General features: G+C 40.8%; 1 protein-coding gene across 1 annotated transcript in view; it reads right to left on the reverse strand.

Annotated features, from left to right (window-relative positions):
* Nucleotides 1–282: 282 nt before the first annotated feature.
* Armc3 (armadillo repeat containing 3) overlaps nt 283–18239 on the reverse strand; it is a 61500-nt gene continuing 43543 nt past the window's right edge. The window contains exons 10-18 of the mRNA XM_013014637.1: nt 17219–17355; nt 15853–16021; nt 12351–12448; nt 11417–11518; nt 11273–11281; nt 10899–11006; nt 7167–7367; nt 4817–4979; nt 283–492 (exon numbers count right to left, since the gene is read on the reverse strand). Coding sequence (XP_012870091.1) covers nt 283–492; nt 4817–4979; nt 7167–7367; nt 10899–11006; nt 11273–11281; nt 11417–11518; nt 12351–12448; nt 15853–16021; nt 17219–17355 — 1197 coding nt within the window. The remainder of the gene's footprint in view (nt 493–4816; nt 4980–7166; nt 7368–10898; nt 11007–11272; nt 11282–11416; nt 11519–12350; nt 12449–15852; nt 16022–17218; nt 17356–18239) is intronic.

The following is an 18239-nucleotide window of genomic DNA, read 5'->3' on the forward strand; positions in this document are numbered from 1 at the left end:
ACTCCTAGGTGACAGATGAGCCCCTTAGGGACCAGGGGCTGTGCTGGCTAGGGCCATAAGAGCATGTGTGAAGGATATCTCAGTATAAGATGCTCTGAAATAGGACCTTGAACTCTTACCTTAATCCTGAAATCAAGCACACACCATTGTCCAATCTGAGTTTCTACACTGAACATTCCCAATACTTTTATTGCAAGAATAAACACAACCAGTGAACTTCTTAGGAAGAAATGTCTACAGCACGATTCTTGTTGGAGCCACTCTTGTGTGGGCTTAGCTAGTTTAAATAAATTGGTAAATATCAGCCTCTCGGCTCTGTTGCTTCATCAATGACCCTGGATGGAACATGAGATCCACAATATACAGGTCTGGGCTGGGGAGGAGCCCCGTCACTCCCTTTCGGGACTCATTAAGCAGCTTTACTTCATTCCATGCCCGACCATACTCTCCTCGAACGAGAGAGCAGCCAACACCAATTTTGTCAGCCAGAGCCTGTGGGAGAAACGAGAGATCCACAATTGACAGTCATAATGGAAGAAAGACCCCGGGCTGGATTCTCACCTTGGATGAAGATGAAATACAAATCTCATGCAAAGACCTATTGAGACAGGGTGCTGAAAATGTGGAATACTGTGGGGAACTGATGAAACATGACAAATCCCTGGTCACCAAGATCTGTAACCCCAGTCTCTGTGGGGGAACCACCAGGAAGTGACACTTATTGGGCATATACTCTGTTCTCTGTCAGCCCAAGATGGATAAGGTAGCCAGAGGAAGACTGTTCTTTCTACTTGGTCTCAGCTCCAGTGTGTACATCCATCTTCCCCAGATGAGGACTGTTCTGTGCAAGTGCACTGGGATTGGATGAATGGATCAAATGGGAGGGACTTATTTCCAGTTTCTCCCTTCTGTGTCACATAGACCCAGCTGTCGGGCAGGAGAAGCTGAGCTGTGATTGACAACTCCCTCTTGGGCTGCTGGCTGCCATCTCACCAGAGGTTGCTCATGTCCCTTGGATTTGTCTCTTTTAATTACACTCATTTTTTTTTTAAATTTGGAGGTTGCTTTATTTTTTTAACCTATACTTAGAGTAATTTGGATTCCTCTCAGCCATTCCATAGTGAATAACAGAGCTGGGTCAGACTGCCCAGGGTTAAATTTCAGCTCAGCTCTGAGAGTCACACATCAGCAGTGACTCCACCTGTCTGGCTTCCCTTCCTTCCTCTGTGACAAATGAGGACCGCAATGCCTTTGTCCCTGGTGCTTCTGAGGAGGAAGGGGACTGAGCAAGTACTCATAGTGTCAGCAGGCTAGGATGACTGAGTTAATTTAGTAACCTCGACATTAATTTCTTGATCACTTAATGCAATCCTTGCACGGAACTGTTTGGGGAAGACCCAGGTGATCAAGCATAGCTGTCATTTTCAACATTTTACATTCTAGCTAAGTCAAGCGTGTAGTCAACTCCAACGCAAACAATATTGGCTCTCACAGTCCAGTCTGGACACGGAGACCCACATTTACAATATATAACTAAATACTTCTTTATTATCCATCATTTATTTATATATACATATACATATATAAATGTGTACATATGTGTGTGCATGTGTATACATATATTTATTCAGAAGACATTTTCCAAAATAAAAATATATTCTCTGTAAAAGCACTTCAAATAATAGAAACCATAGAGATTTCTTAGTTTATGTTGCAAAGCTGAGATTAGATGCATTTTCAAGGTTATCTGTCTTGAGTCTCAGAGTATAGCCTCAGAGTTACCTCAGCGTCTGAGTGTGTAACCTCCTCAGCTAGTGTGAGATCATTGTTTCTGCGAGGAGAGGAACAGAAATAGGGAAAGCTTTTGAGGAAAATTGGGAAAAGGGTCTAGGACACAGAGCTGGAGAACACACATCTTCACCTAAGTCTAGACACCTTGCATCTGCTTCTATGTTCTGCAGCCTGGGTGGGTATAAGAGTGTAAGGTCAGGCAAATGGCTGGCCTGGGTTAGTGGCAAGGCAGTGGGGGCTGAGAGATGGGTGAGTGGGCAGGTAGGGAAATTAATAAATCATCAAGACTTTGGACCATTTATCTAAGCTGCCTAGCTCCATCTCTGGCTGATCTTAGGTAAACTATTTTTCCCCAAGTATTGCCTTTCTTGTCTTTAAGGCAATGATAGTTACTTCAATTTTGAGATTCTTCACAATGATGTATATCAGCTGCCTGGCATGTGGCTCAAAATGACAGTTAACACCAGCTGCAAATGGCTCATGCCTATAATCTTGGCTATTCAGGAAGCTGAGATGTGATGATCCTGGGCAAAAAAGTCTGTGAGACTCTTAGCTCTAATTAACCATCAAGAAGCAAGAAATAGAGCTGTGGCTAAAGTGGTAGGGTGCCAGCCTTGAAAGAAAAAGCTAAAGGACCATGCCCAAGGACTTAAGTTCAAGCCCCAGTACTGAAGCCTCCCCCACACACATATGCATACACTACAAATGGTTATCACTACAACTGGTTATCATAATTGGAGTCACAATAGTCATTGTAGATATGACAAAAGACTTCTATTTTCTCTTTATTTATTGCAGACTTAAGCATGTTTAGATTTTGAAAGAGGAGGAAGAATTAAAAACTCCAAGAAATTAGGAAAAGCATTTGGATTATAAATAAAATTGCCTTGGAACTGGAGGTAAGATACACATGGATGCAATGAAGCTTATAGGTATTTGGGAGATGGTAGGAATTTCAGACATTCAATCAGTAGGTTACAAAATGGTCTTGCAGCTCCTGTTGTGTGCCAGACCTTGGATATAGATGCAAATACACGACTAATGTCTGAGTCTGGAATAAGGGCAGAGTCTGGAAAATCCTCCTGTTCTTCTCATGAAAGTTCTTGTCCTACACCTGGGTAGCCACCAACTCCCTTTGCTTATGGCTCCTAACTTTCTCTCTCTGTCTTTCTGTCTGGCTTGCTTGCTTGCTCTAACTTCATCCCCTCTTCCATATCTGTGCCTCATGGTATTAGGATTTGGATATTAGAGGTCCTCTACAGGCTCATGAATTGAGTCATCAGCTGGTAGTGCTACTTTGGGAAATTAAAGAAACTTTAGGAGGTGGGTGCCTAGCTGATAGACGTAGGCTCTGAGGCAGGTCCTTGGGGGTTATATCCTGTAGGCCCCTTCTGTATGCCCTCCCCCTTTCTGCTTCTTGTCTGCCATGCGGGTGAGCAGTTTTGTTCCATCATCCCTCTGCTGTGATGTGCTGCCTCACTGAGGCCTAGAAACACTACTGCAAACTGTCCATGGATTATCACCTCTGTCCCTCCTCCCTTAAAATGGTTTCTAAGAAGCCAGGCAGGGCAGTCCATGCCTGTAATTCCAGCACTTTGGAGTCTGAGGTAAGAGGATCATCAGTTTAGGGGCAGCCTGAGATATATAGAAAGACTCTGCCTCAGTCTTCCAATCTCCACAGAAAAGCAGGGACATTTTTCTCAGATAGTTTGCTGTAGCTATGAAAATTCTGATGCACACAGCTTCAGTACAGGTGACATACATTTATTTTTTCTGCAACCACTTCTAATTGGTCTTACCTCTAGTCTTAGCCTTGCTTAAATCGAGTCCCTCTCTTGCCTAAATAGATTTTTTTAAGTCATGTCTATTAGCAATTTTCAGTGGTTCTCTTAGACTTCAGGACAAAGAGCAAACTCACATAGTGTTTGATGGTCAGCTTTAGGCCTCATCTACCTCCCTCCCTCCCCACTTTTGGGATACAGGTAACCAACTCCACATTCCTCCATAAACCACTGACTCTCTTACAGAAAGATATTTGTTATGTTTAGAATGTTTTTGTTTTTCTTCTTTATCAGATATAGTCATGAGTCCAGGCTAACCTTGAACTCTTAAACTTGCTATGTGATCTAGGCTGCCTTGAACAAAAAAATCCTCTGATCTCAGCTTCCTGACTTCAGTGTTTATAAGCATGTGCTACCATACCTGGTGACCAGGAATTTCCTTTTCCCTTTCCTGACATTTTGGAAAATGTCTGGCTTAGGAACCTCCTGAATTTGGGGGCTCTTGTTTTAGTAACTCTAAAAGTTCCAGGACCTATAACAGAAGCTTTGGCCTATATTAAGTATGTGACAATTAATCTTGATTGTCAATTGGATTGGATTGAGAGATGCCTAGGAGATTAGTATAGCATATTTCTTGGTGAGTCGCTAAGAACATTTCTGGAGGGAATTAACTACAGGGGTGGGAAGCTCCACCCCAAATGTAGGTGGCACCTTCCAAGTTGGGGACCTGATAGACTAACAGGGCAAGGAGGAGGAAGCCAAGAAGCATGGCCATTCCACGGTCATTCTCTTGCTCTCTCTGCTTCCTGGCCACCATGAGGTCAACAGCCTCCACCACACATTTGTACCCTTGTGATGTTCTGCCTCACCTCAGGCTTTTAAAAACCATGGAGCAAAGAACCATGGATTGAAGACTCTGGAATCAGGAAGAAAAAAATAATCCTTCTTGCATGAAGTTATTGTCTCAGGTATTTGGTCACAAGGTATATGATAAATGTTGTAGGTGTGTGTATGTATATAATCTATGTGTATATGTATGCATATATACATACACCCAAATATATGTGTATTTATGTACATATGTCCATATATGATCACATACAGGTCAAAATATAAGGAAGTCTAAATATTAGGATTGATATTATCCAGTTAAATGTTAGCAACTGGCTCACTTTGATATGGATCTACAAAACATTTTAACCTAATGTCAATCAGACAAAAGAAAAAAGAAAAACCTTAAATACCTTGAAAAGCAAAGCTCGATGGCAGAAGGTTCCTTTTTTGATATATCCAATTGGTAAAACATTGGATTTAAGTTGAAATTTCAGCTCGCTTATGTGAAGTTCCCAGCTGAAATCATGTAGTCTTTCTTTTGGAATCCTACCACCCATTTTGTCTGCCACGTACCTGTGTCAATTGTATGGAGATTAAAAAATCAGTATAAAGTTGCAATAACATTATATGTACAATTATATGCATAAAAGTTAATTATTTGCTTTGCTTTTAAAAATATATTTACAATAAGCACATTAACATTAGGATTGCAATCTTCAAACCATTACCTGTACATAAACTGAAATTCTAGCAATTTTATGCAATGCAAAGAAGGAAATGAATATAATCTCCTAATATTTATAACAAGATGTAATTCCACACCACACCAAATGTTCATGGAGTTTTAAATTTTTATCTTAATGTTAATTTTTAAAATTTTTTTTGTTTGAATTTTTTTTGTGGCATTGGGATTTAGACTCAGAAAACTTGCACTTGCTAAGCTGGTACTTTCATCTTGGCTTTTCTGCTGGCTATTTTGGAGATAGAATCTCATGGGCTTTTCTGCCTGGGCTAGCTTCTAACCAAGATCCTCCAGATCTCGGCCTCTTGAGTAGCTAGGTTTACAGACATGAACCAGCAGTAGTAGTTTTAACTGTTTTAATTGAGATCCAAGGCATTAAAGTAAAAAAGACAGAAAATTCCCCATTAGACTCATTGACATTTTTTAGTTTTTCTTTGAAAAAAAAGTTTTTAATTTAGAGAAAGATATGAGACTACAAAATTCTCTAATCAGGGTAGAAAAGAAGAGAGGAAGAGACCAAAGGGGAGAATTCATAGCAAATGGGTGATACAATTATGATACTTTGTGATTTTCTTGTAATAGTAAGCATTCTCTGAAGAAAGCAGTGAACACACTTCCAAAACCTCTGTCAACTAAAAACACATCTCCCAAAAAATTCAGTCATCTAAGGCCAGTACATTTTTGAATAAAGGAAAAATTGTGAGCTAAAGGAAGGCATCTCCTTTAGTTTATCATCATTTATCTGCTAGAGTGGGAACAGTAATGGTAAAGAAACAAAGAGAAAGGGATGAAGAAGAAAGCTCAGAAGTACCATGTAGGACCATGAGCCAACAGGACATTAATGAATGCCAAGAACCAAGGGCTGCAGACCACATGTCTGCACTTGAACTTGTGGGCTCAGGTTAAAAGAAGACCAACTGAGAGCAGTGGAAAGCATTTCCCTTAGGAACAAACGGTGAGGGAAATGTTTGGAGGGACTGAGTCAGAGTTCTTCCGAGCCATCAAGGACATCAGGGCAACGTGGGGTGCCAAAAATCTGTTCTCTTTCCATCTTGCCTGTCAAGAAGTCAGTGATCTGGCAGTGACACTTATGGTTGTCACATCCAGGTTTGACAACCGCTCCTCACTTCTCCTTGGAGTAGATACAAGCTCCCATGGAGACGACAGCTGTTGTACAAGCCAGCAGCTCTGCTGGAGGTTAGTGTCAGGACCGACCTCCAGGGATCCCTGACCCCTCACAGTTTCCCAGTCACTGTGGACACTGGGTCAACAGGACAGAGTCCTGTCCTGCCAAAGCACCTGACCCTCAGGATCCTTACCCCCCCACTTCAAGACAACAAGCAGAACAAACTATCAGACATACATGTAACAGAAAAGCAGGCGTTGGCTAATTGTATTCAAGATAACATATGTGTTAGTTAGTCTACAGATAATTGATAGTAGGATTCTTTTAGATTCTGGGCACATCATATACCTAAAGAATGATTCCATTTTCAAACACTGATTCCTGCACAACGTCTTCAAGATCACACCAAAAGGTATTTTTAATGGATTAGCTAAAAATGACAGTGTCCTTTTTGTTTTTGTTTTAGCTTTTTTGTGGGGGGTGGTTGTTGGTCTTGGGGCCTGAACTCTGGGCCTGGGTGCTATCCTTGAGCTCTTCAGCTGAAGGCTAGCATGCTACCACTTGAGTCACAGCACTATTTCCAGCTTTTTTTCTGCTTTTGTGGTGCTGAGGAATCAAAACTAGGGCCTCATGCATGCAAGGCAAGCACTGAGCCATCTTCCTAGCCAGTGACAGTGTCCTGTAAGTCACCCCTAGGCTCTGCCTTGGATTCTTCACAGAAACTTAACATAGAAATTGAGAATTGTTTAAATTCATTTCCACGTCAGAGCTAGCATGCCTTGAACTTCAGTTTTATTTTGGTGGGTTTATTTACATTGGCTACAAGAAAAAGCAAGTCCAGTGAAATCACACCATGAGACATTTAAGCTATATGTCTACCAAGAGAACTTACTTGGCGAGCACTTCGATCTGTTCTTTAATATTGGTTATGGGCAGGATCGACTTGGTGACCTCGTACACATACACACAGAAGTCAGGGTCATGGGGAGGGTACCATTCTTTTTCAGGGATGCCTTCTCCAGTCAGTTTGGGGACTGCATTAATATCTTCCTCCTCTTTCACTTTCTCCTCTTCTTTTTTCCCTCTGCCTTTCCTTTGAGAGTCAACTACAACAGTTAGAATCACATCATCTGGGAATCAAATCAACAAATACTAATCGATGCTCTGGAATGAAATGTTTTCTGCCTTAAGAACCATACAACACACAGGGTTGAAATGTCCATTTATTGACTGATCATTATACTGGAAAAGTTAATTTGGAAGAGAATATAATGAGATTGACAGCTATTACAAAGCACATGTACTAGACTTCTACATATTGTATACCAAAGTGGCTGCCACATATAGTAAATATCTACTGAGATGGAAACACAAAAAGAAAAAAAGAAACCATTTGCCTCCTTACAGAATCTAAGCAGTAGACTTTGTTTCCAGTTGGGACCTGAATTTATTCTTCAATGGAATTAATATAGGGTTGAACAAAACCAGGATGGCATATTTCTATAGAATAGGAAAGGCTCATCCAAGATTGATTGAAGCATACTTAGCAAAAATAGTTATTAACTTAGTCAGAAGTAAAGATATTATTTGTTATGAATTGAAAATTCCAGGATTTGAGAATTACTAGTCACCATGTGGATATTTGTGTATCGAATATGGAAATAACCTTTATCCAGTGGAAAAGATACTCCCAAAGGTTGCAATTTCTTGTCTGGTAGGATATTACCCAGTTTCCTACATAATTCAGCAATAGTTTCTCAATGTTGCTTCAACAGGATATAAAAATACCTTGGGCCTCAAATGGAACCAATATAACATCTCACTGGTTTTCCCTCATCAATTAATGAGTTGAACAACAACAACAAAAAAAAACCCCAGTAATATGAGTTCTTTATTTCAAGAAATGCACAGTACCCAGGTCTCCTGTTGAGCATGATCATAACACAGGAAACAGGAGAGGAAATACCTAATAGTTATTTGGGAACCCTGGAAAGTAAATAGCTACAGGAAGATCAGAAAGCTATGAATTTCTACTGAACTGATAGTTTATCCTTTTAATTTCTTCTACTGTTCCCTGTTCTGGACTGCTCAAAGGGACCCAGTAACTCCATAAATGCAAAGCCCCTGCTCTATTTTGCCTTTTCTTATTCTTCTCCAGGTTTGTAACAGCAGTGAAATGGGGATCGTGTGACTGAGGAGGCAGTGGGGACACCAGGATCCCCTGAAGCTAAGCCTGCTGTTCCAGTCTATCAGCCATCCAGTCGTTTGGCTGTAGACATGACTGCAGCCATGGCAGAGTATAGCAGATCAAGGTCAATGAAGGTTTTTGGCTATAGGACCCAAAGGAAAGCTCCAAAACCCCACAAGACAAGACAGCAAAGAGCTCAGGAGAGCAACTCCACAGAAGTGTTCTTGATTTCCTAGGCATAAGCCAGATCTGTGCATATGTAGTCTGAGCCCTCGCTTCTCAAGCAGCCCACATGGAGACTGAGCACTGAACTATGGGACAGAGGACCACCCAAGTCTCCAACTGGTTGGTGTGCACTCTGGGCTGATCCAAAGAACACAGCAAGAACTTTAAGAACATGGAGTCACAACCCATGGAAGACTGGATGGAGTTTAAAACTTGAACCCACTAGGCCAATTAGCTGCTAAAACTGGAGGAGGCTGAGGTGCTGGGAGTCCAGGCAATTTGGTGGACTCCAGCATGGGCTGAGAGGCTGCCCTGTGACACACCTACTTTTCTACCCTAGACCTAGTTCCCTAGTTCTTGGGCATGATGGGAGAAGTTTCCAGAACAGGCTAGAATGGGGCTTTAAATGGGTGGAGTTACAAGGTGGCAGCAGGGTTTCTAGGTCCTGAACACAGGCAATGCAGTTCAGCCAGCTTGTGCGGCTTGGTCTCACTTCTATATTTCAAGTCTTCCAGCAGATTTTTGTCACTTTGTATCTAGTAACATCACAATAAACACAAGTTCACAATGAGAAGAGACTGCCTCCTTGCCCAAATATTAAGCACTTTTTTCTTATACAGATGATCGTCTTGACATTTGACTTTTGGGGGTCAGACATGGTTTACACATTTTGGTTCTGGTCATAGGGTCAGACAAATGCAGGGAATGATGGTGAGGAGATATTTCGGTATGACTCAGAAATGACCCACGCCTGTTTCTGACAGACATTTGGAGTTATTCAAGATTTGGAAAAATAAATGAAAATAACTGAGGTATGGGTAAAAAAGAGACTTTGTGGGGAGCTATTTTTAAAATGGAAATGTTTTTAGAAGTTCTTTATCATGGGGATCAAAATTATCTGAAAGGCAGAAACATTAAAACATATGTTGTAAGTATCTAAAAGACTTCAGAGATGAGGGTACTGGAAGAAAGATATGAAAAAGGAAACAAAAATGATATATATTTAAGTGTGTGCGATCAATTCATGTGTAATTGACTTCATATTATAAAAACTAGTCTGAATGCCAAGGACAGCATACACTACATGAATACATCTAGTTTGTATTTCTTTTCATCTTTTCTTTTTAGGTCTGAAACTAGAATTGGGTACACCTCACACTTTTGCTCTACCAACTGAGCCATGCCTCCAACCCCTAGTGTGCATTTCTTATAAGAAATTTTGTGGGGGCTGGGAAGGTGGCTCAGTGGTAGAGCGCTTGCCTTGCATGCCTGAGGCCCTGGGTTCAATTCCTCAGCACCACATAAGCAAAAAGAAAAAAAGCCGGAAGTGGCGCTGTGGCTCAAGAGGTAGAGCACTAGCCTTGAGCTGAAGAGCTGAGGCCCAGAGTTCAGGCCCCATGACAGGACCCCCCCCCAAAAAAAATTTGTGTATATGTATTTGTGTGGATGTGTGTGTGTGTGTGTGCACGTGCACGCGCTCCAGGGTTTAAACTTAGGGCTTCACACTTGCTGAGCTTGCTTGCTTGACTGACACTCTACCACTTGAACCAGGCCTCTATCCTGCTATTTTGTTGGTTATTTTGAAAATAGAATTTCCTGGATTTTTCTGCCTGGGCTGGCTTGGAACCTCAATCCTCTGGGTCTCACCATCCTAAGTAGCTAATTACAAGTATAAGCTACCAGCTTCACAACTGGAGAAAAGTCTTTATGAGGAAAAGCTTTAAGAGGAAGTAGACATGCTGGTTTTAGTAATGCCTAAGGAGGTAAGGAACAGGTCAGTGGATCAACAGGAATTAAGTTAATCGACTCTCCCACGTGTCTTCATGAAAAATGAGTTTGACTAGGACTAGAGAGATGAGTAACCTATCCAGAGTCAGAAGAAATACCCTGGGTACATTTGAAAGACAGGGACAAAAATAAAGGTATTTTCTAAGACTTCCTGGGTATCATGCCTCATTCAGCACAGCAATTTCAGAGATAAAACTTGTTCTCTCTTCCACAGAGCTATATCTCAACCCGCAGCCTGAGAGATAGGCAGTTTTGAACTGGGAAATTTGCCATGTCCCTTGGTAGAACACTTTGCCCAGCTTGTGTGAGGCCCTCGGGCCATTTCCAACACCACCAAACAAAAGCCATCTCTCCTTTTTTACCAGCCCAGCTTGTAGTTAGAACTTGGCATAATTATAAGTAGGAGGAGTCAACATGTCTTACCTCACTCCTTTCTCCTTGCCCCCACTTTTGGAAACAACAGTATTTCGTCCTGAAGGAGGTTCTGACTTCTCTTCTGAGGGAGAGCCAAATCCAGTACTAAAACGAGAACTATGCATATATATTGTCATTTAACAGAAACACTTCCAAACACACAGAAAAACACAACTTGTTACATGGGCAAGTATCATTGGTAACACCTTTTATAATTATATTTTTTATCACTTATCATTTATGACACCTTTTAATTGCCATTAGGATTCGATTCTTTTCAGCCTTCGCAAGCACAGGGAGTGAGGCTTAGCTATGGCCATAGAAACTAAATCTACCCAGAGCACTAAGGCCTCTGGCTTGACATCACTGTACAGTTACAGCACCCAGATTTCCTGTCTCCTCTTCCAGAAATCCTTGCTACAGCAAGGATTAGTGACAAAATCTAAAAATCTATTTTTTTGTCCCATTCCCAGCTTTGGGGGAAAAGCCATTTGAATATAAAAAAATTTTCTTAAAATTTTTTTTACCTGGCCTTTTCTTTACTTGCTCTTCTTAGGGAAGATGAGGAAGAAATACTTCGTCCATAACCGACATCTGATGATTTGTCTTCCATGGATGGAGGGGGAGAGCTAAAATTTTACACATGTGAAATTTTGCACATATAAAATATATCAAAACTGGCTTGATCTTACACAACATTACTTTCTGAAAGTCATATTTGGATGAGACATTTCAAGTGATATACTTATTCAAACCCAGAAAGGAGAAAGACAAAAGCATTTCATACCAGTCATATGTATGTGTATACATAATATACAGTCATTTTAAAGAATGTTGAAGTTTTCATTTTTCTCCGTGTTTGTGCCAGTACTGGGGCTTGAACTCAGGGTTTCACGCTCTTGCTTGGCTTTTTCACTCAAGGCCAGCACTCTACCACTTGAGCCACACCTCCAGTTCCAAATTTTTCCTAGTTAATTGGAGATTAAGAGTCTCTCAGATTTGTCTGCCTGGGCTGGCTTCAAACTGAGATCATCAAAATCTCTGAGTAGCTAGGATTATAGGTATGAGCCACTGACACGCTATAAAGCTTTACTTTTTCTCATCTATTTACTTATTTCAAAGAAATGTTGGGTGGGTAATTACATTCTAGCATACCAGGAGATTTGTAAACATAATCCCTCTTGATTTGCTCCTGTCTAGTCAGAAGACAGGACCCCTGACTTTTGAAGCCTGCTGGAAATTGACTGGCAATATGGCATGGAATGAAAGGGAAGAGAGCTATTTAGATTATATGGTGCTGTTCCTTGTTAGGCTCTGTGTTGATGGACCAGAGTTTATCTTTATGGTGGTGGTGAATACAAAAAAAAAAGAAGAATACCAGGTATCTTTACACATTTACACATACACACACGCACAAAAAAAGTTCTTTCCTTCATCCCCTTATTCTCACAAAAGACTCACGCATCAGATTTGCTGTTGACTAACAGGACAGCACGCAGGTCATTTGGCTCCTGCATGCACAGCTCCTTCAGTGGCAGAAGTCTTGAGCCAGCATTGCTCTGTAAGATGATTTTGAGAACTGAAAAGTAATTTCTCTGCATGTGTCTTATTTTTTAAAATTATTTTTATTATAAAAATACTGTACAGAGGGGTTACAGTTACTTGAATAAGGTAATGAGTACATTTCCTATAGAGTGTTGTTATCTCCTCCTTTGTTTTTCCCTTCCCATAATCCCACCTCCTTCCCCCCCCACCCCAAATTGTAACGTTTGTTTTCAACATACTGTCTTGTACATCTCATTGTTACAATGGCTCAACCTGTATCCTTATTTCAGCATTTTATTATTTCCCTTCCCCTCCCCAAATTAGAAAATTAGTATATACAAGATTCAAGGCACCAGAATCCAATACAGTGAAAACAGGGGTTAAACCATGGGGGAAGAACATACAAAAGAAACATAAAAAAATCACATGGTACATTATAAGTACATTAAAAACAATAGCAAGAAAGATAAAACCACTTGTGTCTCTATCTTGGGGGTCATTTCACTTAGCATCATATTATATGGTCATATGTACCTAGCTTTTGACCTTTTCTGCTTGTCCTAGACATATATTAGTTACTGCAAATAAGGAAAACTATGAGACCTATGTTTCTTTGGGCCTGGCTTACTTCACTTACTATAATTTTTTCCAAGTCTTTCCATTTCCTAGCAAATGGAGCAGTGTCATTCTTTCTGATGAGGCATAGAATTCCATTGTGTGTGTGTATGTGTGTGTGTGTGTGTGTGTGTGTGTGTGTGTGTGTATGTGTATCTCACATTCATCTACTGAGGGGCATCTGGGTTGGTTCCATATTTTAGCTATGTTGAATAATGCTACCTCATAGTTGTGTTGGTAGCTTTAGTATGGCCTTGTTTGTGATCGTTTGGGTAAATGCCCAAAAGTGGGATTGCTGGGTCATAGTCTTTTGAGGAACCTCCATACTGCTTTCCAAAGTGGTTGAACAAGTTTACACTCCCACCAACAATGCAATAAGGTTCCCTTCTGTCCACATCCCCTCCAGCATCTGTTGTTATTAGAGTTCTTGATTCTAGCCATTCTAACTGGGGTGAGGTGGAATCTCAATGTTGTATTGATTTGCACTTCTTTTATGGCTAGAGAAGTTGAGCATTTCTTCATGTGTATATTGGTCATTCTTATTTCCTCTTCAGAGAAGTTTCTCTTTAAGTCTTTAGCCCATTTATTTATTGGGCAGTTGTTTCTTTGAGGATTTGTTGTTTGGGGATTTAATTTTTTGAGTTCCAAGTATATTTTAGATATGAGACCCTTGTCCTTTGTATGGCTAGTGAAGATCTTCTCCCAATCTGTAGGCTTTCTATTGATCTTGCTAGCTATGTCCTTTGCCATAAAGAAGCTCTGCAGCTTCATGCAATCCCATTTGCCCAACCGTTCTTTGATTTGTTGTGTTTCTGGGTCTCTATTAAGAAAATTGTGGCCTGTGCCAAGGAGCCCTAGAGTTTCTCCTATTCCTTCCTGTAATGTTTTCAGGGTGTCTGCTTTGACTTCAAGGTCTTTGATATATTTGGAGGTGATTCTGGTTCAGGGTGATATATAAGGATCTAGCTTTAGTTTTCTATAGGAGTTTAACCAATTTTGCCAACTGCGTGTTTCTTATGTTTAACATAAACTCTGATAGAACATAATTTGATAGAGTGTTTGAAGATTCTTAATTCTCTTGTCTGCCACTTGAACTTTTGGCTTTTTGTGTCATGGATTTTTGCAGCCCAGGCTGGCTTAGAAGTGTGATCTGAGATCTTCAGATCTCAGCCTCCTGAGTAGCTAGGATTGCATGCATGAGCCACCAGTGTCCAGTCAAGTCTGAATTCATTGTGCACACACTATCCATATAATACATGTGTAAATCTGAAGTTTATGGACATTTTCCCCCTTCAGCAGGATACAACCTCCAGCTCCTATTTACTGCCTCAGCTGTTTCAGACCATGTGTTAATTTACAAACCCATCTTGTATACCTCGCTTGACTGTCACAAAGTAACCAAGTAATGAAACCACTGACTAAGAGTTGTCGGTACCTAAAGATAGGCTAGACAAAGATAGCCAAGGAGAAGATGGCTGCCTGGATGAACTTCTGAGATGTCTTTCCCATCAAATGACTAGAGATCCCTTTCTAAGCCAAGACACATGTCTTGCTAACATTGAGGACAAGGAAAAGGGAATTCCAGCAGATCTAGAAGAAGATCTGATGGTGCTCTCACAGAGTGACTCTTTTGTTCTTCTTTGGGATTTTACTTTCCTCTTTTCCCCTGTGCAACTTTCTCCTGACTTAGGGAGCTCTTGGCATTCCTAAAAAACAATTTTTTATGTTACTAGGATTTGAACTCAGGGCCTTAGGAGGTGTGGTACCACTTTGACCCCCCACCCCAACCCTCTTGCTTTCCATTTTTCAGATAGGGGCTGGTACTCCAGAACTGGGGCTTCCCACTTGGTCAGCTTTCTTGCTCACCAGATTCTCTACCACTTGAGCCATACCTGCAGCTTTCTGCTAATTGGAGATGAAGTGTCTCAGACTTTTCTGCTCTGGCTAGTTTTGTGTCAAGATCCTTGTATCTCTATCTCTTGAGTAGCTAGGATGATAGTTGTGTGCCACTGGCAGCCAGCTACGAGTTGTTTCTTTTGGAGATCGGAATACTCCATTTTTGGGGGTGGGGGTTGGAAGTGGCCTCAAACTGCAATCCTACTTCTATCTCAGATTTTTAAAGACTGCTAGTTTCCCAGGTTTGCCTAGAATTAGATTTTTGGAGTTTAAACTCCCCCACTTAAAAAAAAATTGCTTTTGTTTTCTAATAAAGAATTCCAACTGAAGGAGCTACATCAAAAATACCTAAGGATTTAAAGTGTTTATTTCTGATTTCTCATTTTTCACTTCCTGTTTCAACAACACTGAATCACATATTGCCTTGCCATATACTCGATCAATGAACTAATATTCTTTTAAACCTTAAAATCTAGTATATTTTTCCACATCTTAAAATCCAGTATTATAACTTATTTTAAGCTCTAGAAGGAATAGAATTCCAAACTTAAACAGCTCCTTTTGTGTGTTGTGTGTGATGCTGGAAATAAAACCCAGCACCTTGAACATGCCGGGTAGAAACCTACAACTGAGTCACATACAGTATAACCTCTTTCATATTACCTAAAACTTGCAATTGGCGTTTGCAAGTAGACTTTAAGTACAAGCAAACATAATTCTAGTTAAAACTACAAAAATGTAGAAGTCGACAACCAGAGTTATAGAGATGGCATTTTTTCACATGTCTGTCTGTAAAATATATATATAAATTACACTTGGTGCTTATAAATGGTAATGTAATAGCATCATGATTAAAGGGAAAAAACCATCAAACACAACTGAGCTGCACACAAATGGTGCCACTTACCTGACCATAGTCATAGAACCCATCACCAATTATGTTATTTGATGACAAATGGCCCGTCCGGCTGTATTTCAGAGGAAGGTTGTTGTTAAGCAGTTTGTTATAAGCTGCCTCACTGAATTTATTTTTTCGACTTATTGATAGATTAATTTCTTCAAGGATATCTAAAGCCCTGTCAATAAAAGCAAAAAGCATTATTTCCTTTCTATAAGCAATCCAACATCAAATTCACATTTATATACTTAGGCTCTTGAATGAAGAATTGAGACAGAAAGCTCTCCCACCCACCCACCTCCAACCTTTTAGAGAAAAGCAATCCTGACAGAATTATGAAGACAAATCTATCCTTCTTGAGAATAATATGCCAGGCAGTAATTCATATTCAAACAGCGTTGGAGAATACTGCTATGGTTTGGATGAGTGTTCATCAAAGGGCCACGTGTTATAGGCTGGTCCACAGTTTGTAGCACTATTGGGAGGTAAGGGAGCTACCAAAAGGTCTGGCAAAGTGGGAGGAAGTTGCATCATTGGGGAGCATGCTCTTGATGGGACATTGGGACCTCAGCCCCCAATTTCTCTGCTTATTAGCCATTGTATGGTCAGCTTACTCTCACTCCTAGCCAACTGTGGTCTGAAAACCTAAACCTGTGAGGGCAAATACCCGCTGTTTATGAGTGAATTTATCTTAGTTATTTGTCGCAGCAGTGGAAAGCTGACTAATACTGACACTTCTAGGGAAGAAAAAGTCCTTGTCCATTTAAAGCAGAAGTAGTATTGGACCTAGTATTTTAGCTAACAGGGTACTATCCCCAAAGCATAAAAAAATGCTTGGAAATTAATAGAGTGAGCCTACCTAGGGAACCTTAATACCCTATTTTCTGCTATGTTAAAGGCAACTAAACTCATCTGTTGTAAGCAATAAAGGCAACTAAACTCATCTGTTGTAAGCAAAGAGGGATTAGATGGAGGTTAAATACTGAAGTCTAATGAAAAGGTCTGTGTGGGGGAGAAAAAGAGGCAATCGTCTTGGCTCACTTATTTTAGCCTTGCGTCTGAGAGATGAGGCAGATTGTGCTTGGTGAAAGCAGAGGAAAACAAAAGGAAAACATTTTATCAAGGGAAGAAGCAGAAAAGGCAATTATTGGTGGTTGCATAAAGGTCAGGGATGGCGCCCTCAAGGGGTCAAGAGAAGAAGGACACACGATCTCCTGGTGGCTTAGAGCTAACAAAGGTCCTGTGCTGGGAACCCTCAGGGTGCTTGGTAGCTAGTGGGAGCATAGACTCTGTTTGGGCCTCCTTGGGCCTGAACACTGTGTCTCTCCATGGTCTTCTCTCTGTCTGAGCCAGAAGCTGGACATCATGCACTCACCCAAGCCTGCATAGCTCAAGAGATATTGGCTCATCGCTGGCACAGACCATCACAGCCCAGCTGGCATGCTTCCGGACGTCATCTTTCTTAGAGTACAGGAGCTGTACCAAGGGCTCCAAGCCACCAGAGTTTCTTAACTAAAAGCAAGAAGCCAAAATGTCATGTATTAATAGCATTCAGTATAGCTAAGTATAGTGGTGCACATGGATAATCCCAGTACTTGAAAAATCAAGGCAGGAGGATTTTGAGTGTGAGGCTATATGAGAGAGAGAGAGAGAGAAAGAGAGAGAGAGAGAGAGAGAGAGTTTGAGGCTATATATATACATATATATGTATATATATATCCGAATATATATATATATATATATATATATATATATATATTAGTATTGCTAAAAGCCCAGGGACTGAGGCTGTAGCTTAATGTTAGGGTGCTGGCCTGGCATGTGTGAGACCCTGGGTTACATCTGTAGCTCCAGGGTGGGGGTATCAAAATGAATGTTTTAAAAAAGTCTCACTACTTGATATAAGGTTTCAACTATGCAAAAATGTGTTAGATTGACTGTTTAGATTTATATTTAGATCGGAGTTCAGAGGGAAAACATCGATTGCAGGCAGGAGCCCAGAGTGTCCTTTGAAGTGAAGATGACTTCAGAGAAGAGCCTTCAGAAGCAGTTGGTTAGGATTTCATCATCTGCTTTGAATTTCAGAACTCAAGGCTCATCAATAGCTAGAATTATAGGTGTGAGCCACTGGCACCCACCGAATGACACTTAAAAAAAAAAGTCCTGTGTTTCCAATGTCTAGCACAGTGCCTGGAACACAGCAGTTGGTGTCTTAGCTATTTGAATGGATGTGTGTCAGTGAACTGTGTCTGTGTAACAAGGAAAGGAAGTATAACAGATAAAAGTCATAAGAGACAGAGGGGCGGGGAAGAAGAGGTGGTAGTCTCCAGTCCAGAGCCCCAGAGTATTACAATATGCTTTCTGCACAGAGACAGGGCCCTCAGGCTGCCCTAATC

Source organism: Dipodomys ordii, unplaced genomic scaffold, assembly GCF_000151885.1.
Source record: "Dipodomys ordii isolate 6190 unplaced genomic scaffold, Dord_2.0 Scaffold24, whole genome shotgun sequence".
Lineage (NCBI taxonomy): Eukaryota > Metazoa > Chordata > Mammalia > Rodentia > Heteromyidae > Dipodomys > Dipodomys ordii.